General features: G+C 39.0%; 1 protein-coding gene across 1 annotated transcript in view; it reads left to right on the top strand.

The window, feature by feature from the left end:
• Nucleotides 1-3,472: 3,472 nt before the first annotated feature.
• chchd3a (coiled-coil-helix-coiled-coil-helix domain containing 3a) overlaps nucleotides 3,473-21,343 on the top strand; it is a 69,567-nt gene continuing 51,696 nt past the window's right edge. Inside the window, 4 exon segments of the mRNA XM_038738735.1 lie at nucleotides 3,473-3,712; nucleotides 4,598-5,457; nucleotides 5,459-5,526; nucleotides 14,601-14,694. Coding sequence (XP_038594663.1) covers nucleotides 3,632-3,712; nucleotides 4,598-5,457; nucleotides 5,459-5,526; nucleotides 14,601-14,694 — 1,103 coding nt within the window. The 5' untranslated portion in view covers nucleotides 3,473-3,631.

Genomic DNA, 21,343 nt, shown 5'->3' with positions numbered 1-21,343 from the left:
TATTACCAATGGATTAACCGGATCACCTTGCAGCGCAATAGGTATCACAGTTAATCAGTCTTAACAATGATCTTGTTTACTATACCAATTCTGTCATGAACAACAAATAAGAGTGAATTCCACACTCCTACTGTACTTTCTACTATTCAGTCATGTCTCTCTTCAATAAGCACTGCATTTAATACAGCCTGGGGCTTTCAGAGAGCCCTCAGGGCATTACTGCACATTCTAATTCTTTATTGCATAATCTATTCATATAGCTCTTGTGGCGGTGAAGGATTCCCTTGGGGAAATCTGTTCATGACAATATACCAACACTTGAACAACTGAATACTATTATCTCAGAGAACTACAGAAAATGACTGTGTTGTATGTGAATCCATATACATATCTTAAATACATGCATATTGTATACTGTGGTATTTCCAAATTGACTTTAACTCATGATGAAGGCCTCATACCTCCAGGGCATGAAACTGGCCGTTGCCTTGTCCAGACATTTACCTTCTTTGTTCTCATTGTTGGACTACCCACTTCCTGTCGTCTGTTGTGAAGTGAATTCTTTTTAAGCCATACCTCATGTCACCATACTCCCAGTGATTGAAATCCTCTGCTTCACTCTAAATCTTTTCTACCTCTCTTCCAGTTTGTTCATATGAAGTTAATATGTTATATATCAGCACTGTCAGCCATAATGGTACGTACGTTTATATTACAAATATGTATTATTTAATTACTTTAATAACACAAGAAGAATGGATTTTAAGAAGGTTTTGATTGATTTATGTTTGCACAGCACTGCATACAATGCTGAAAACACAAAAGTCAGCAGAAAAAATTTATTGTATGTGTATAATACATCAAGTTTAGAGGATGATTCTTTTGAATTGTCATTCGTTATAATATCTCCAAGAGGCATATCATATTTCCAGCTGGAATTTTATGTCCTGCAAGGACTTATTTTTAAAATGGATATGGTATGAAGTATATAAAAACAATATATACTATAATTATACAGAAAATGTTCTCTTAACACACAGTTCAATGTTTTCCATTTATTTCTAGATCAATACACATCTTTAAAATGGCAGATTTATTGACTATTTGATAAAAATACTGCTGATGATGGAGCTTAAGATGAATGTTCAGCAAGTACACTTGACCTTTCTGCATTCTGCCTGATTCACAATTATTGATGAAAGTGTATTTATTATTTTTTTCAATCTCGCTCTGGAACATGCTTTTGTCTTGTCCTTGATTGTTTTGTATCAGATATCTCTGAAGTCTCAATCAAGAAATCTCTGTTATAGAAGCTCCTTCTCTTTCCCCTTCCTCACCTGCTGTGTACTGCTCATCAGCATATTTACCTCTGGGGTTTTGTTTGCTTAATGTCTGGTCATTCCAGACCATGTTATTCCTAACCATATCCCTGTCAAGTTTATTGCTTCTACTGATCACTCTACAGTTTCACTTGCCTGTTGCTGCTGCTTAATAGTTCCCCAGGATGCTCACCACAAAAGAAAATTTGTCAGATCACATTTGATCTGTTTTCTGTCTTTGACAACCTGCTAGCCTTGCCCTTTTGGATTTATTTGTCTGTTCTGATTGGTTGAATGTAATGTGAGTCCACTTTGTGGCCTCATAATAATCCTACTGACCATACCTGTGTTGCGGACTGTGGGATTTCTTTTGTATCATCTATGTAATGAGAGCAGAAGGCAGATTTAGATAATGAATAGCAATACTTATCATGGAAAAAGAAAATCAACATTTGCTGTTCACACACTAATTCCCAGGATTAAATGTTCTGCTATACAAATTAAAAAAAAGACACGCACTGGGAGAAATAGCAATAAAGTGTCTGGCTGTTTGAGAAATATCTGAAACAAAGTGAGGAAAGACAAGGAAGATGAGCAGAGATATAACCCCTTCAAAAGTGGTTTAGACACAATATCAGTATGATGAATGGAAAATACTGGTGAGAGCTCAGCAGACAAATCATCAATTGATGGCAGAGAAAGACAGCAGGATATGGAAATTGTAGATGCTTGCACAGATTGTACCAATTTTAAAGAGTCAAATGATGCAAAAAAACAACAACAATTATTTACATTTACATCAACATTTACTCAATTGGCAGATACTTTTATCCAAAGTGACATACATTTGAGGAAAGAATTTTAAATAATAACATGTAAAATAAATAAAAGTTGTTTATTTGTCCAGATCAATGATTAAATGTATACAAGAAGAAGAAAATAATAGCAGGACACAAACATTATCCAACTGCTAACCTGTTCTACACCATGAGAGTGAGTCTCATGATGTTGGACCAGTTCTGAAAGTTCTCATTTGGAATTTGGCCATGTAAAGGGTTTCTCTATTTCCATCATTATTCCCTCTCCTATTGCAGCTCAATTTCCATTTCAGGAGCTGTCTTTGTTTTCCATGATTGGTTTGGCAACTCATTCTGCATATTCAAAATCAAACCTACGTTATTGTCCCATCAGTTGGGGTGCATATTTTACCCATCCCATTGTCCTCCCTGTCTTTCCATCTCTCATATTCTTGCTACAGTTTTGTTCCTTTCATTTTCTTTTTTTGTCAGCTCAGAATGAGAAACAACACAAATAAAAAAAGAAGACCAGTGTTTGTGAGTTGAGATCAAACACTAACTTTAGAATTTATTAAATTTTTCCCCCTGTAAGTCTTCTGACAGCTCAAAACAGTTAAATAATGAGTACAGAAACTGTCATAATACTAAACTGAATAGCCACACTAAATACGTGGTCAGATTTTTGCTCTTGGCCAAGTGCATTGCCTGATTTAAGTCATAATTTAGTAAATTTTCTCATTGAGGCAAAATCAGCTGTCTGTGTTAAATAATGATGCATTTTAAAATGTGTAGGGTATTTTCTGAATGAAAAAAGGCTTTTTGTTTATGTGTTTATATTCATGAAGCTGAAAACTATGGTAAGTCTTATCACAAATCAGAAGTCCTGCAGAAGACAACAGGTAATCTTATTCTTACTAACTTAGAGCAAAATTGCACTGGTTTAACCTAATAGGCATAACTAACATGCATGATGTCTCATGTAAAATATTTTATTTTGAAAAAAACATGTGCAGTCCTATTCATAATATTTTGTTATTTTTGTGCATGGCTATACACATGGTGTTCATTCAAAGTACATGCTTCATGTCTTGTCACAATTTTACTGTAGCATTCTTCAGAGTAATAGAATTAATACAGTGTCACAACATCTTTCTGGATGATGCTATTAAAACATTAAAATCCATACATAACGTTACATTACGTACTTATAATGCCAATATGTCCTAGAAATCGAAGAAAGTGACACACAAGTTGTACGTCACACTCCCACTCTCCTGCTTGCAAACAATAACCAATAAAAATCGCTGATGCAAGGACGGGCGAGGCTTCTGACCAATCGACTCGCACGTTCTTCAAGTACGTCATGCTAAGGAAGTAAGGACGTGCCGAAGCAGTGGCGTGTGGGCCCCCGCCAGTTGGTTCTAACGCAAATAAACTGTACATAAACCAAAAGTGGATGTCAGTCTTCCATATTACATGTAGATAACTGATACTTTGACAAACTGCGGACCAACAATGGGAGCGAACAACAGCACCCGTCGCGTGTCATTTGAGTCAGATGAGAACGAGAATATAACGGTGGTGAAGGGCATACGGGTAAGTGACAGTATGCAAACCTGCTTATTGTTGAGTAAACAGGTGTTTCGTGGCTCCTTAAAGCGATATAGGTTTATACAACAGCGTGTTTCTAATGCTATACTAACAAGAGTGCTGTAATGCCATATAGCTAATAGCAGCTATGCTAAGTTGTTAATGTAAGCAGACTGACTTTTATTCATTCTGTAAGCTAACGTTACACAGTAACTTAGATTAATCTAAAGTTGTAACGGAGTAATCACTTTAACAGCATAGGTAATAGCCACTGCAGTGGTAATGAGATTTAGATACAGTAAACTTTTGAATGTCCTTGTGGGAATGTTGACATTGACGTCACAAACCTCGTGGTCTATTTTCTGTCGCTCAGTGTATGAATGAAACTGATTCAAACTGGACAGGCTGTTGCATTCTTGGTTATAAATAATGTTATCCTTCAGGGGTTTTTGTTTAAAGGTGGTTAACTTGGGTGATTATTGAAGTGGAGTTACTGCCAGCTTCTGTTATCAGGTGGGAGCTGTTCTTCTATGCCAGGGTCAGCTGATGTTAAATATAGATTGAGAGGCTTTAGAGGATCAAATAAGACTTCAGTTGGCATGGCTCTGTCTATTATTACTCAGTTGGCAAGCCAACCAAGCGGGGCTAATGTTTTCTTTTAGTAACCAGTCTGAAACTGAAAACCGTTTTCCATAGGAAGAATTTTGGGGAAAAAATTTTGTTTGCTTACTGAGAGTTGGATGGGAACATCTGTACTAGTCACACATCTGTCTGTTAAGCATTAAAGTTAAGCCATGGGATGACTAGTTTGAGATGACTTAATTATGAGAAACTATTTCTTTAAATCCATCTCTTGTTCCACTGAAACTTTTCTTCCACTCCCCTTTGCAGCTTTCTGAGAATGTCATCAACCGCATGAGGGAACCTGAAGCTCCTCCTAAACATCAACATGCTCCCACTCCACCACCTTCCCAGGCACCTACCCTCGCTCCTTCTCCTCTCCTGCGGCCAGTGCCTCCCTCCTTTGAACCAATCAGCTCCTTGCCTCCTCTCCCTCCACTTTTAGAACCCGTTGCACCTCCAGCTCCTCCTACACCAACTCCTCCATCTGCCACAGAGACTGTGGCTGCACCTCCACAACCATCTCCTCCTCCTCCTCAAGCACCTACAGAACAGGTAGTCGCACCAACCCTAATTGACATGGTGCTTCCATCCTCATCACCCCCAGCTGCTAATGCTGTCGCTGCTCCTGCCTTTGAGGTTGTGGCAGCACCTCCTGCTCCTGCCTCTGTTGAGCCAGTCATTTTGCCTACATCTCCCCCTCCTCCTCCTCCTCCTCCTCCCCCCATTGCTCCCCTGATTCCTGCTCCCTGCACTGTTCCGGCTCTGGAAGCGATCACTCCGCTTGCTTCTCCTGCACTTGTAATTGAACCGTCTCCTCCTCCCATAAATCAATCTATTGCTTCCTCTCCACCAGTAATTGAACCCATTGCTCCTCCACATGTGATTGAACCCATTGCTTCTTCACCACCTCCTCCTGCTGTCAATATTGAACCCATCATTGCTCCCCTTCTTCCCGAATCAGAACCCCTCTCTTCTCCTCCTGTTTTTGAGCCTGTCACAACCATGCAATCATCCCTGCATCCTTCAGCTCCTGCTGGGCTATTTGCTTCATCTCCCCTACCTGTTACTGCTCCTTGTGAACCAGTTGCACCTCCTCCTCAGCCACCAGTGAAGCCAGCATCTCCTGCTCCTGCCCCCCGAGCCAGTGGTAGTGCCTGAGTCGAGTTCGGTCCCACCACCTCCTGCTGCACCACCCGGTGAGTTTTATTCCAGTATGCTTAAAATCAGTATTTATAATACATTTCACAAACAAATGGTGACAGATGTCTGGTGGTCAACAGTAGCTTAATCAGTGTCAAGGCAGAGACAAGCTTACCAAGATCCCTCTTCTGTATGTAAAATGGATGATGGAGTAGTTGGTGTGAAGATTTACTAAATGGTTTTTGAGTTTCAAGCTAATACAGTTTGAGATCTTGAAATTTCCACCTAGTTTTTACTGGGTTTGTGCAGTTGTGATTTTTCTTCTAACAAGAGACAGGAGTGAATGCTCATTTGTTAAAAACTAAAGAAACGAATTGTTCTTGGTAATGGCAAATTTTAACCTAAAATGTATGGGGTGCTTCTTCAGTAGCATGGCTAATTAGAAGGCAAAGGTTATGAGGGAATGAACTGTCTCAGGATTCCAGCTACATTCAATTTTAATTATGTTTATTGTGTGGGTGTTTACTTTGAGCCACCTCAAGCTCTTTGTCTCTAACTTTTCTTGCAATTTGTAATTAGTCTTCATTTTAAAAATGGGCCTCACAATAGCTGTGGTCATATTATGATTCATTGCCATTCCTTAACTGTTAATGAAATGATTAATTCTTTCTTGTAATAATGTTAACAAATTGATGCTGTAATTAGTGGCCCTCCATTCTGCCCTTGTCACTGTGGAGCTTAAGCTGTCACGAAAACCCTACTTCTTCCAGCGGTTTGTGAGATCACTCAAAAATAGTGAGACTAAAACTTCATTTTTTTTATCTATCTGACTAAGTTTTCTTTTTCTCAGTTTTTAATTTTTAATTTCCCTTTCAGTAAAGCAGCTATAATCAATATTTTTATTTTAACATGGGATCATATGACCCCTCATATGTGAAAGGGGTCACCTGTAATGAAGAACCCACAGAGAACTATCACCCCACTCTGCAGCTCCTGTTGGCTTTACAGGGCTTTATAGCGTCCTTGAGATGGTTTTGTTTTAGCTCACTCATACAGCTCTCATCAGCGTCGGTTTTGGCAACAGCAGACAGCTATTTTCAGCAAAGACAACTCTAAAAACCCACTGCACATTACCTGTCCAGCACCAGACAAAGACTAGCTGTTGACATAACAGAGCAATTAAGAACCAGATATTTCCCTCAAGGTTTGTTGGAGACTAAAAACTGACCTGTGAATATTAACCAATGCCAGGTTCAGACTAGGTGATAGCCCGAACTGTTGATAGTTGATAGTTTTATCCTGTGTAGTGTATCATAGTGGACGTCAACTGATAACATATCTGGGACACCTCATGACATTCTGACAAAATGAGTAGATGCCCCTAGTCTGCCCCTAGCACCTCTTTCCCCATTGCATCACGCTGGTCATGAAAGAAAGCAAGCTATGATTGGTTGTGTAGTCTTATTGTGGAAACAGCATGGAAGCCACTGAGAAGATGTGTCTTATTTTATTGCTCAGAGCATTTAAACAACACACTGAAAGCTGTTTGTAGTATGTGAGCAAAAAAAAAAAATATATGCAATATGCAAAAAAAGGGTTTTTACCATTAACCCAACATTTACTTTCGCCTGCTGTGTTTCTGCATAATATGACTTAAACTCGGCAAGTTGTGTACCAAACCGTTGCAGACTTTCTGAGTTATTGTCCTGACTTGTTAATATGAATTTTCCCAGTTGGGAACTAATTATTCACATTATATCGACACCAGCTGAATACAGAGTATGTCAAGTCTCTCTCCCAATTTTTAGAAGTAATTATAAAGAGCAGAAACATAAGGGAAAACGTTTTCTAAAAGGTTAAGTCTCGTTATAAAGAGAATCTCTATAATCGCCAAAGAACCAATCACAATGTTTGTTTACAGTAACTTCTGGGTAGAAAAAACCCTGCATACCATTTAATGACAGCAACAAGAATGTTTTCTTTTTTGATTATGGTATTTCAAAGTGTATACATCTCATTCATCAAAAATGCATGTTTTATTCTTTCATTTCACATTAAAAAAAACACTTTCAGTAACGTTAAGTTGGAGACCTAATAGACCTGTTGGGCCACAGAAAATGAAAGCTTGAGCTTACCCAAAACTAGTCAGACCAGCGGTGAGACTGTTTGGTAGATTTGGTTTATCAAAGACGCTAGCAAAGCAACACAGTACATAAAATAAGCACAGCAAAAGATAGATAATGTAGTAAGGTAAGGTAACTTTATTATCCCCGAGGGGGTTAATTGAGTTACATTGTTTTAGTAAAAAAGAAACAAGTTTATGTAATGACTACGTCCCACTTCTCTCTCTCTCTCTCTCTTAAATAAAAGTTTTCAGCCTCATTGTTTCTCTAGTGTGGTTGCACGTCCCTTATCTCTTGACATATCCGGCAGAGGACATTTGAATGTTACCTATTCATTACATAGTACAGAACTGGGCGTGGGTGCCAGTTCTTCAGAGGGCGATATGCAGTGGCGTGGGCAGGGTTCCCCATCCTTGACTGTGCTCAGTCAGTAAGGTAATTAAAAAAGGCCAACTTATGCCACGCCACACTGACTCCAGTGATTAAAACGACACCTCCGCAGTTTCACACAACAAACCACTAGGCCTCATTAAGGGAAGGAAGTGTGTATGTGTGTTAAATTTTTATTTGGCCATAGGGCTTCTGTGAGATGACACTGATTTTTTTGTGTGAGCCACCTGCCTTTTTGTTTGAGCACATTTAGTAACACAATTGGACAATTAATAGAATGTATTCATGTATATTCCACAGAAACACTTCTTTGTCTATCTTTTTTTCTGTTTGCTCTGGGGTCACTTTCATGGCAGAGTTTTATTTTTCTCCATGTTGAATAAAGTTATTCCTCCTTTGTTTGCGCTAATTGGTTTTCAGATTAAAATATAAATACAATAATATCTCTCAATTTTGTAACAAGTGTGGAGTGTGTTGAGTGTAGTTATTGTGACGATCTGCCTGCTGCTTTCATATCCCATGAAAGATTACAAATCTCCTGATCTGTTTCCTGCTGAAATGTGGATGTAAGCTGGCTGATTAGGCTTTCCCTTTCCCTTCTTAACTCTTTTAGTAAAGAAATTCCGATGGAAAGTTTGAGAAGAGGAACATGTCTGTCTATGTTTCTTTCTCTACTCCATCTTTTTGTGTGCACAGAATATGAGCTGTGTTACAGGTTGTGAATGTTTGTTTGTATAGGCTGTATTTTTATGGTTGCTCCATAGTCACCACAGTTTTATCCAGGGCCGACTCCTGTCAGGGATTGGCCCTTATATATTAACAGTATCCCACAACAATGGTAAATGTTGACATTTTCACAAGTATTTTGTATGTACTCTCTTTGCAAGGTCACCTAACAGCTTAAAATGTAGCAGACTCAACAAGTATTGTGAATGAGAGAAAATAAAGTCAACTTGGACCGATCAAGCATGCTCTTTTTAAGCAAAAAAACAAAGATACGATGAAAGTAAATCTTGTTGCAAATTTCAGCTCAATCCTGGAATGGTACGACCTTAATAAGGCGAACATTGATTATGTGTGTCGACGAGAGTTGGGTATCGAGTGAGGCTCTCAGCAGGGTTGGCTGTCTCTAAATCATGGCCTGAGTCAGTATGTGTGCTGATTACACCATAGTCAAGGTTGAACCTCCTACACCGTCTCCAATGTGCTATAAATATTCATATGCCATAGCCCACACACTGCACTGGACTAATAGCCTGCTTAAAAGATGTCTCCCAGGTACAGCAGAGAGAATGGGGGGAAAAAATGCGAGACAAAGGGAAAACAATAGGAGAAATGTGGGGAACTTTCTGTTTGTGTGCATAAATGTGAGCGTGAAAATTGTGAAATATGTCTGTGTCCTTTTGAAACTGACTTTTCTTGTTATCTTGTGAAAATGTGAAATGATCAGTTGGGTCCTTTTATGAGATTGAATTAACAGGAAAGAGTGCGAATGAAAGAGAAATTCAGAAATGGCACCTGGCTGCAAGGGCTAGAAGCTTGCTCTTGGCACTTTTTTCCTTTCCTATTTTGAATGTAGTGGAAGGTGTGCGGTGACTCGACTAAGTGCGAGCTAGAAACGTGAGGAAGTGGTAATGTTACAGATTATGCCCTCCACGCGGGTCCTGGGGTTAATGAAACTTCTGATGAGAAATGCAATTTGCCTTCGTCTATTATCTCCGCTGCCAATAGCCCGTGCTCCTCCGCCTCTCCGCCTCCTCTATGGGTTTTTTCCACAGGGTTTAGTGATTGGTGGGAAAGGAAAGGAGGGGGACACATCTAAAAAGATGATGAGTTTTTAATCTTTTTAACATTTACATGTCCTACTCAGGATTGACACGGGCTCTGTTGATCTGGAATTGTCTCTGACCCTAACCAGCCTCCCTCAAGGACCCCAGACAGTGTTTATCATATCAGAACCTGTTCTCTAGCTGACCCTGTGGGCCCCTAGCTATCTGAAGCCTCTCTCTGCAGGGCTGGAGAGGATATGGTGATAAATGAGGAGTTGCTTAGGCTTGCCTGAACTTTTTAAATGTTACTTTTCATTGTGCACTGCTAAAGGATATGGAAGCACATTTCTGCCACTGTGATGAAAAAAATATCATGCAAGTCATTATAATGAGAGACTTTCTCAAAATAAAGAGTTAGTATCTCAAAATATTGACTTAACGTGTCAAAATAATGATTTAAGATACTTGTGATATACTAAGTAAACATTTTGAGATACTAACTCATTATTCTGAGATTCTGTAAGTCATTATTTTGAGATACTAAGCAAATATTTTGAAATACTTCATTATTTTGGGATACTATAAGTCATTATTTGGAGATGCTAAGTCGTTATTTAGAAATGTTAAGTCGTTATTTTGAGATGCTGAGTCAATAGTTTGAGAAAGTTTCTCATTACGACTTACATGATCTTTCTTTTCTTTCATAAAAGAGTGTATATTTCCAATATATGTGTAAGATATTTAAAGCTGCAATTGATAAAGAAATGCTAGTCTTAACTGATGGAAAAATTTCACATTGGCAGGGCTTGACCTTGAGTGTGCTATGTCAGTTTGACATCCAGTAAACAGTGTATTTATCCGACCTAAATATCTTAGGAGGGAATAGTAAGTCATTAAGGAGTTTTTATTAAAGGGATTCTGCACTGCTCTACAACTGCTCATTTTATAGTGGCCTAAAGTTAAAGTACTTTATGTTCTCACAATCACCACTTTCATCATTTTTTGTGAGTTGGAGGAAATGCTTGGAAGAGACTTTATTCCCCTCGAATATGGGAAATATTGACAAAATGAAATATCACTATATTTTTGACCTAATGTCCTGATACTTAGGGAATGACTACTGTTGCTTTCAGGAGTTGTAATTAAACAAGTACAGAGATTCACTGTTTATTTCACTCACTTTCTAGTAAGTTCAGAAAATTATTGAGCGACATATTTAAAGCTACATTAATTGACTGATTTCTTTTGTCTAAAAGGCAGTTGAACACGCTGACATACACAAATATTCACACACAGTAATATCACCCCTTAAAGTTGTTGTCAAACATGTTAGAAAACAGCTGCTGATTTACACAGCCAGCACACATGGAGCAACAGTCCCATTCATTTGGAGTCATGTTTCTGGCCACATGATGGATGTAAGTCCAATATTCATGCTCATTTTAGCTCTGTTTTGGTTTCCAATAACTTATAACTAAGTGAAATATCTGTCTCTCTTACTGCTAAATGCATCGCTATGTTCAATCGCTAGCTCCCAACTGTGTCTGCCGTTTAGAGCTGAGTGGTGTATAGTGGCTTTCTCAGAGCTTTTTAACTAAACAAAACGGTGGCTGCTGGTGTGACTGAAAACTATGCTTATGAGAGCATTGAAGCTGTAAAATAAAAAAAAATGAGCTGAAAAAACAACAAAACACACTAGAGCTAAGGTGGGACTGCTGATTGGGGTGAAAATTATCTGTGGGTTTGTCCTCTTGTCCCCTTCACCAAGTCATTTGATCCATTGTTAATATAAAAATATTGGGTAGTGCAGCTTTAGCTATATGGATATAATGATGTCTATGAGAATCTTAGTTATGATACACTGCCACAGCATTAGTTAATAGACAGAAGGCAGTCATGATGTAAAATGGCATTATTACTTGATACTTGACAGACGACCCTATGGCAGAGTTAGGAGTTTCCACAACACCCTACAGGTTATCTTTCTGTCGTACTTCTGAACAGAATTGTAATTGGACTCTCCTCTGCAGTGAGATCAATGGTGTTTCTAAGGGCTGTCAGACATGATGGATATTATTTTCTCACGCTATGGACAGTAGTGACAGCAGTAACTGTCTTTGAGGATACACTATGCAGAAAAAAGTTGTCAACTGTCAATCAGCGCCTCTGTTTGCACCAGTGTTTCTTCTGAAGCCCTGTCATACTAAACCTCCCTCTACCTGACGCTTATTCATTCTCTTTACTGTAGCAAGTAGTTGTCATGCTGTGAGTTCATGTTAAGTGCTGTTTTGTGCAAAGAAGAAAAAGGCTATGGAGGGGTTGGAAATCAGAGAAAAGATTACGTTAACTGTGATCTGGGTTTGTGTGTTTAAGCACGATTGTCACTTTAGAGCAATTTGGTAATGGTGTGGGTGTGACAAAGTTGCTGAAGGAGGTGAAAAAAATGGCAAGAGATGCAGGGAGAAATACTTGTTAATGAGCCCAGATGTGATGTATCCGTGTATCCATTAGTAACTCGTATTCATCAGTTCAGAGTATCACTAACTTTTTTTTCTATATCAATCCACTGAAGAATATTACAATTTTATATATAGAGCTATATTTTTATTGAGCTGTTGAAATTTCAATATAAAAAGCTTATGAGATTGATAGGTAATAACATTCAGACCAATTAACAACAACTTAAGAGAATCAAACTTTAGGTGTGTCCCTAAAATGAATGACTGTTCATTTAGGATTTTATGCATTGCATTAGTTACGCTACAAGTGGATGTTTCAGTCTTCACAAAGAGCAGTATACAAAGAAGCCGCTGAGGTTCAGGCCACTGCAATGGCCTACACTAAAACTGTTTTTTAGCTAGCACTGCTGCTAGAGAAAATATCAATATGAAGCCCAGAATCATAGACCTAGTGTTTGCATTCTCCTAAAGAGGATTGCACTTTGTCATTATGTCTTTCTGTCCACAAGGTATCTCAGAAGCCTTTTAATAGTTTTTTCTAGCACAACTGGTGAACAGGCTTTGAGTCAAGTAACATTTAATTATGCTTTGATGTTGATCTGGAATTGGGGCTTCTGCTTTTAGAAAATTTAAAAAAAAATTTTTGGTAATGGTAAAATATTTTTTTTTTTTGGGCAGTCGAACCAAATTGAAAATTGATCATTATTGGTTTGTCCTTCGTACGCTTTCAAGTTCTAATTACTGAAATCAAAGAACTTAATTGAGATGTGAATCAACCCCATATGTTGGACTTTAGCAGACACAGATGGAATCGTGATTAATAACCAATCACCCTCAAGCTAGGGCTGTGCAGTTAATCCCATTTTATTTTCTATTATGATTTTGGCTTCCAGCAATGATGAAAACAAGATAATCGAGATAATATTGTGCCACATTCCGCTCCTAAATGATGCGCTCAATATGTCTTGTGTTATAAATCCAGTGCACTCCTTTTCCTTTACAGCTGTGGCTCTCGCCCCTCCCTAAAAGGTCAAATTCACCTGCTAAGACCACACAAAAAAACTGGATTGAGTTTGTTCAACATTCAATTTTAAAAGTTCAATAAATGTATCATGAGTCCTAAGTCGGTGAGTAATTCTGTTAAATAATCGTGATCTTAATATAGACCATAATAACCATGATTATGATTTTTAATAATTATCGAGCACCACACTTTTTGTAAAATCACAGGCACTTTATCTGAACATGGAGGATAAGTCAGTTTTGCTGTAGGAATATGTGTTTTATGCCTTTGCCTTTATTCATTTAACAGTAGCTACAACACCAAGATGATAAGAAAGAAATTGCTTTCCATATTTTAGGTCTTATAGTGAATCTGATTTAGCTGGAATTAGGGTTTTTGTGTGTGTCCACCGGCCTGCTGTTACCACGTTACCAGGTAATAATAGACTCTGACAATAGGGATTATCCCATCTAACTAATGCAGTGGGAGAGTAATCTTGACACACGCAGCCACTCCCCCAATCACTGTAGTGTTGCAGCATACCTGCATGGCACTTCTGTCTTCAGAGCACGTTTTGGCCTGGTCGCAGGCTGGCATCTTTACTTTCATGCTTCATTACCTGCCAAGATAGACCATTGGAGACATGAAATCATACATGTGTGATTTCCCTGACATGAATTAATGTAAATAAGGTACCGTGGTGTTGTGATTTAAAGATGGATGACGTGTACGCCTCTTTGTGTATGTGTTTAAGCAATATAGGCATTTTTCTGTTTGTGTGTGAAATTATGCTATAATACATTCTCACACCTACACACACCTCGCGTCACTCGCAGTAAGCACAAAGAAAACGCATGTTCAACTCAACAAACGCACAATAACAGTTTATGGTATCCATCAATGTAACAACCACAGCTGCCACTTACTCACACTATTATTTTCCTTATGGATTAATCCTCTCTAATATTTTCTCAATCAGTTTGGTCTATAAAATACCAGAAAACAGTGAGAAATGTCATAATTTCATAAAGCCCAAGGTGATGTCATCAAATTGCCTGTTTTGTCCAAAATCCGAAGTTAAGTATCACACAAAACTAAACATATCAGCAAATCCCCACAAATGATTGACTGGATGGAACTGAGCCAATGTTTGGCCAAAACTCTCTCAGAATCATTATAATTTAAATGTTCATTTTGAACAACGCATTTTCTGATCAATGCAACAGCAACACCTGTAGGACAAACACTCACCTCTTTTACTTTTTCGACAGTATGACTGTATTCAGTATCCCAGCGCAAACAGTATACCTGTTAACAAACAATAGCTGTTTACTTGAAAGCCTCTCTCTCTAACACTCTCTCTCCCTCTTCTCTTTTTGTCCCCAGTTGATGAAGAGGCCTTGAGGAAGAAGATCACTGATGAGCTGTATAAAGGCTTGGAGCAAGAAAGAGCCAAGGCGGAGCAAGAGCTGCAAGCCTGGTTAGAGACATGCACACAAACGCATACACAAAAAAACACTATTTTGGCGTGGAATAGTAAACCAATTCTTGTTTAACAAAAACATTTGGTAAACTATCTGATTTATTTCAGAAGTTAACTGATTATTGTATTGTGTGTTTTGGAGATGAAATTAAGATTTGTGGGTTTGCTGAAAGTCAGAATCTCTGGTGTGCCCTGTGTGTGGCTTTTTTCTCTCTCTCTCCCCTACCGTCCTCCTTTGGATCACGATAGATTGAATCAGGGGTACTGCACTAGTGTCAATTCCTGTTGCAGGATTTCATTAGAAACCAAAGACATTTTCAGATGTGACCGTTTTCTGCTTTCATTAATAGTCAAAAAGGTCAGCACCAGTCTTTCCGATCCCCACTGGGTTTCCAATCTACCTCTCTTCCGAAGCACATCAGCACTTTTTTCTCCCTCTATCTGTGCTTCTTCTCTCCTTCACTTGTTCTCTCCGGATCAATTAATCACGCCAGAGAAAGGAGGGCGCCATCCTGAGGTAATTTCCTGGGTGTTGAGTGGGTGATACATTAGCCCTGCCTGATGACGAAACACACTCTTCGTGTAGGGAATACATTTCTCCTCTTCTTTTTGACCCTGTAGAAGCAGGTGCATGTGCCATAATGTACGATAATCGTGTTGTCACCCTCCCCCCTTTAATAGGCCTAGATGATCTCCAGCAGACCCTGGTGAATGAACAACTGATTAGCCACTAAACACACTCTTGTACTGTATGTAAGGGGGGGGAGGGGGGCCAACACACACACAACCTTTCTATATCCAGGAGGAGGTAGTGTTAGCCTAGTGATTAGCCCCGTTTTTGAGGCTCATTCAAGAAGAGAGAAATTGACTTCGGTTTTGAGAAATAATTTGTCTATTGATTTTTTTTATTTTTTTCCCCCCTGGCTGTTTTATTTTTTGGTGTTACCGCTTCCTGCAGCTCACTCAATGATGTCTGTTCAGAGGAGTAAGTGCTTCAAAATTATGCCCTCCTTGCAAATAATTGAAATCACGATGGCTTTCAAGCTTTCAACAGTTTTTGTTTGTGCTTGGCATGGGCTGCATTTTCACTTAAGAAGACTTAACTGAACATCAAATGGTAAATAAGCAATCATCAGTTAACCAACACTTGTGTGTATGTATATCTTTGTGTGTAATTGCATAAACACCTTACAGTCTTAACACTCCTAATATAAAAAGCTTTGGACAGAATATACTTTTTTACATTATGTAAAGATATCTGCAGTTTAAGTTACCTAAAACTGAGTTTTAGGTAAATCGTATTGTTGTTTTAGATCATCAAATGACTTAAGTGTATTGGTGCAATATAAATCTCCTAATGTAAGAACACCCATTTCCACCCGTTCCCTCCAAACGGTTGTTTGTCAGTGGTTAGCTTTGGATTCAGCCCTGCAATTTGCCTCCATGTACTCTGAAAGTGAAATATAATTGCATGAGCCTTTATATGTTTAACTGTTTTTTTCTTTTGCTCAGTTTGTCACATTATTTTTTGTTCTGTTGTGAGTGTGCATTTGTGCGTGTGTGTCCATTTTCCTAGTTAATAGTTTGGCAAGCAGTAATGCACGAGACAGCCATCAAGGGGCATTCTGGGATTTAAGGAGAGCTTAAAAGGTTGTCTAGAATCAACCCGTAGTAGAAAACAAATCTACATGTAATGATGGGGAAACAGAAAACACTAAAACATTTACTAATATTTATATAAAGCTTGAATAAACATTTAAACTTTACACAGCGAAATCAGCATGTTTGTTTCAGTGCTCCGTCTGTGCCTACACAGGATGCGTTCAGGCACAGTGCTGAGGATAGATAAACCTTTTTGTAAAAACTTGAAAAAAATGGATTAGGTTTAGACCACTGAGAAACACGCCTGAAACTCCTCCTGTGCACACATGCTGTTACACCTGCTGGGTTAGTGTTTTATTATATTCATATACAGTGAAGTAAGATATATCGGCAGTGGAAGTTATAGGCTTAGGCACTTTATCACCTCATTAAAATGTCTAAATCCCTGTCAGTGTGAGCTGAGTCAGGGTCAGCTCTATAAATTTATCTTTTTGAGCTGAACAGGAGCATGACACAGAGACTTTGTGTTCGTCCCAGTTTGTAAAGAGAGTCGTATAAAATATAAATATAGTATAATAAAAACTTTCACAGTAATAAATACAGAGTCTTGGATTGATCACAGGAAGAACACAATAAAGCACACTTTTTTCTCACATCATTCATACATAGAAGTTTCTGCTTACACTAACACACTTCAGTCCTTGAGGACTGAAAATGTCTTTGTCCCCACAATTACACTTTTCTATTCATTTGTAGTTATTGCAGATAGAGACGACTGATGCTTTCTTTAAATTGAAATAGACGAGAGGAACACAGTGCCTGTTTTCTCATCTGGGCTGTCAAACCATAATTAAATTGCAATGGTATTTCACCTTCGCGCAGTGCAGGCAGTAATTACAGTGAGTTTTTTAGGTTGTTGAAGTCAAACAGAGTGGAGTCATTGAGGCTTTCGCTGTGTTGGAAGATACAGCAAGGAGACTATTGCTGCAAAATTGAAGGAAGAGGTAAAATATTTTTTTCTGTATGTGTGAGTGTATCAAAGCTCAGCTAACAAGACTGCACAGTGCCTCACTAGTTATAGAGCCCTGCAGTGAAACTGCTGCACAGCTTGAACACCAGGACATGGAGGAATAGTTGAACCCCCAGGTCGTTGGAAAAGAACACACATACGTATACACACCCGAGATACATGGGGCCACAGTCTCAAGGGCATGTTCAACCAGAATCAACAACAATTGCTCCTGCAGTTTGTATGTTGTTAAAATGTCCTCAAGGAGTACACTGAATTCTTACCTGCTCATTGACTGTAAGCCACCCAAATTGTCAGATTAAAAAACAAAGATCTTTGAAACTGATAGATAAGCAGTTTCTAAATACAACAGTAGGAAATTGACATGCAACAAAGGTCACCGGTTAGTGTGTAAACCCCACGGCTAACGGGATGACCCCCCCATCCCCATTATGTTCACATTTCTGCCAAGTTCTTAATACTAGCCCAAATATTCTGGGGAATGAATTGTGGAAAAAAGAATAATTCATGCATGAAAAGCAAAATGAAAAGCAGTAAAAGTGAGGTAACTGCTGAAATAACCCCCAAAATGATGTCTTGTTAAAGGATATTAGACCCCCATACACACAAAAACACATTCACTTTGCCTTGGGAAAATCTAATTATTTCCACACTTAGTATGTGATATCAATTTTTATTTGACTTGTTGGTTTGATGTTGATTGCTCTAAAGCACTTTGTTGCGTGTATTGAAACATGCTATACAAATAAAGATCCATTCTAACCTATACAATGTTGCTGTGTAGGGTACACAGAACTAGGGAATTTTGAGGAAATGCGGTGTTTAGATTAGGCTAGTATTTCTTCTGTTTGGCTTTAGGGCCATAAATGAACTCTGGAGATCTGGCTTTGCATGTTTTGCTCTGGTAGGAGTGAAGTAAGGGCTCTGCGAGGAGTTCATTTGGGTGCAGCCTAAACTCATTTGTAGCAAGCAGTGGCTGCAGGGAGCAGATTTGCCTCTGCTGCTTCTCTGTGAGGCATCAGAGCAGAACGACTCAGAGAAAATGATGAGAGAGAAGGAAAAGCGGGGGGGCCTTCCACCATCCTGTCTGTCCTCCCTCAACCTAACTCGTCCTGTGTTACGATCCGATCCACTTCTTCTTCTCTCAGGCTTTCCTCCACCTTGCCTTCCCAGTCTTGGCTTTTATATTCCCCTCCCTTATCTCCTTGCTTTCTGTTTCTCCATATGTCCTTTGTTTCTCCAGCGATCTCTTTTTTTCTGTTTCTAAATCTAAAGTTCCTTCCCTCTTTTTCATGTCTTCTTCCTACCTCCAGTCTCTACTCACGTGCATGAAATGCATGTGTTTGAGTGTCCCACTCTAAAACTTAAAGGTTAGTTGTTGTTGTTGTGAAACGTAGTTATTTCAGCATGTAGTCAAGCAGCTTGCATTGGCTTGTGCGATATAATTGCATGTCAGACTTTTGAGTGAGAATACTGACCCTCCCTCAAAGCTTCTGTCTCCCCTCACTGCTAACCAGCCAGTCTGTTCTTTATTGCACCCAGGTCAGACACAGACAAATACAGATTTTTAACATTACTTATATGATTTATCTTTGTTCACACAGAAATACATACACTGACGCATGCACGGAACCTCCATCTCATTTTAACAGAGTTAGAAAGTTGGGAGGTTATTAAAAAACAATAAGTTCCTGAATCCAACCTGATTTAGTCAGGACTGTGTCTGGGGAGTTGTGATTCTTCTTTAAAAATGTGTCTGAATCAGCAACATTGCTAGTCTTTGATCAAATTCTCTGACAGCACATGCATTTAGTTTTTCTTCATGATATTCTAACTGCGACTACTGCAAAAACATAGTATACCCCAGCAACTTTACAGCACTCTCTCACCCATAACAACAACGATGACAATAATAAGGAAAATTATCAGAATGATATGGATAGCCATAATAACATCCGGCATAAACCAGAAAATACACAGTATAGTTACACAAGAATGGCCAAAGCATCCAGCTACATGCACCCAAACAATCAACCAGCTACCTAACAGCTACTGTGAATACAAGCATCCCAAACACCCTAGCTGTCATCCTAATAAAATACTCTATTTACCATCTAGCAAACCCCTAATGATGTCCCACCAACCATCTGATAAACCATAGCAACCACTCACTGCCAATCTAAAACCACCCTAGCAAACACCTGGAAAGGCCCAGCTTCTACGCCAAGCATCCTAGCAGTATCACAGCAACTGCACTTAAAACTGGAAGTACTTGCATAGAATTCCATAACAAAAATCTATCAACATCCTACAAAACACCCAGGACATGATAGAAACCACCTAGTAGCAACCTACTAGGTTTTGGGCTAGGTGAGTGACCAACCTCATAGCAATGTAGCAACTAACTAGCAAGACCCTCCAAGCTAAGCAACATCTCAGTGTGCCATTTTTGCTCAGGCAGTAAGCACAAAATAAGGCTTTCTGCATTTTTCAAAAATAACTGTTACGTTACAGGTGAACCTGCGCACAAACACACACGCAACCTTGGGACCCTGAGGCTTAAGCATTGAGAACATTTCACACTGCGTACACTTTTGTGTGTTGCCTTTCTTTCTGAGGATATCTGTATATTTGTGTGTGACGTGATCCGTGTTTCACTACCTGCATGAATAGATGTAATTCCCAACAAAGCACTTTGTTCCAATTGAACCAGGTCCTATTGTTGTAAAAGCGCTCCTATCCCCAATGTATAAGGCCATTCCAAGTGTTAGAATAACAGTCATTGAATTGTAAATGTGCAGTTTTTTTTGTATTGTAGACTGCTGCTGACAGTCACTAGTCAGTATAACAGTTATGGTTATTGACTCTGTCCAATCTTCTAGCTAATCTACTGTTTTTGCTTTGTTTATTACTCAAGCTGGTCTTATATAGAACAGATGGAATCTGTTGGAGGAGTTTCAATACAAACTTAAAGTGATTTCTAATATTACCCCATTGTTTAAGATCAAAACACACACTGGTAGCTATACAGAATGAGAACCATCAGGCCTCTGAACTTACATCACACTACTGAGTAGAAGGACTATGTGCTCTTCCTCTTTCAGTGTATTAAATGGCTGTGTGTTGGGAGTTTGAGCTTTACTCACTGGGTATGGTATTTGAATAGACAACAACCGAGCTGACAATGCCAGTGACAATGGCATCCACTTTTGATAGTGTGATTGGTTGTAGCACTAAGACCATTGCTGTTTTCTCTTCATAGTACTGGGCAAAGCAGAGTGGGACTACAAAATAGCTTTTATGTTCCTTCTGCAGAGTGGGAGAGTCTTCTAAATGAATCTTCTCACTGCACTGTCCTTTGTTTCAAATACACTTAATTTTAACTCTGCCCCAGCATTTCATAGCGTCCGCAGTCAGGTGTGGTGTATGTGTGTTGCACGTGTGTGTCAGTTAGAGTGCACAGCTCCATAAAATATTCATAGGAAGCATTCAGCGACATTATTCCTAACATCAATATTGCATTGGGCCTTTAAATGCCTTTGTTTCGAGGCAGTTGGGTCGAGCCTGCACTGTTACGCAGGTCTGTCAGAATCCATCCTGCCAGGCAGACTGTACTGAGACACATCTTATGGAGGAGACAGGTAAACAACAGGAAGCATTAATGGGTGAAGAGCTGAGGAGAGAGACAGAAGGTGAAGAGGAAAAGCTAGAAGACATGAATTTGTAATTTATTTTGTTTTGAAATTTGTACAAGGGTAATGATATTTAAAACGGTTCTCTGTGGAGTACCAGCCGATGATGGCTTAATGGATTTGAGACGGCTGTTGCAGTATTGACCGCACATTTTGTCTGCTTTTATGTTTTGTTATTGGAAAGTGTGTATATTGCACACACATTCACACACGGAAAGCTTGCCCTGACTATAGTCACTTAAATTCACCTAAAGTCGCCTAAATTGCAGTATCGCAGCCACTCAACCTATGAATTTTTCATACAGACTGCAACAGATCTAAT

This window comes from Micropterus salmoides, unplaced genomic scaffold, assembly GCF_014851395.1.
Source record: "Micropterus salmoides isolate LMB-PRFRI ecotype aquatic unplaced genomic scaffold, ASM1485139v1 Ms_hic_scaffold_23, whole genome shotgun sequence".
Classification (NCBI taxonomy): domain Eukaryota; kingdom Metazoa; phylum Chordata; class Actinopteri; order Centrarchiformes; family Centrarchidae; genus Micropterus; species Micropterus salmoides.
Note: the sequence above shows the minus strand (reverse complement) of the source record. Positions and strands in the feature narration are given on the sequence as shown.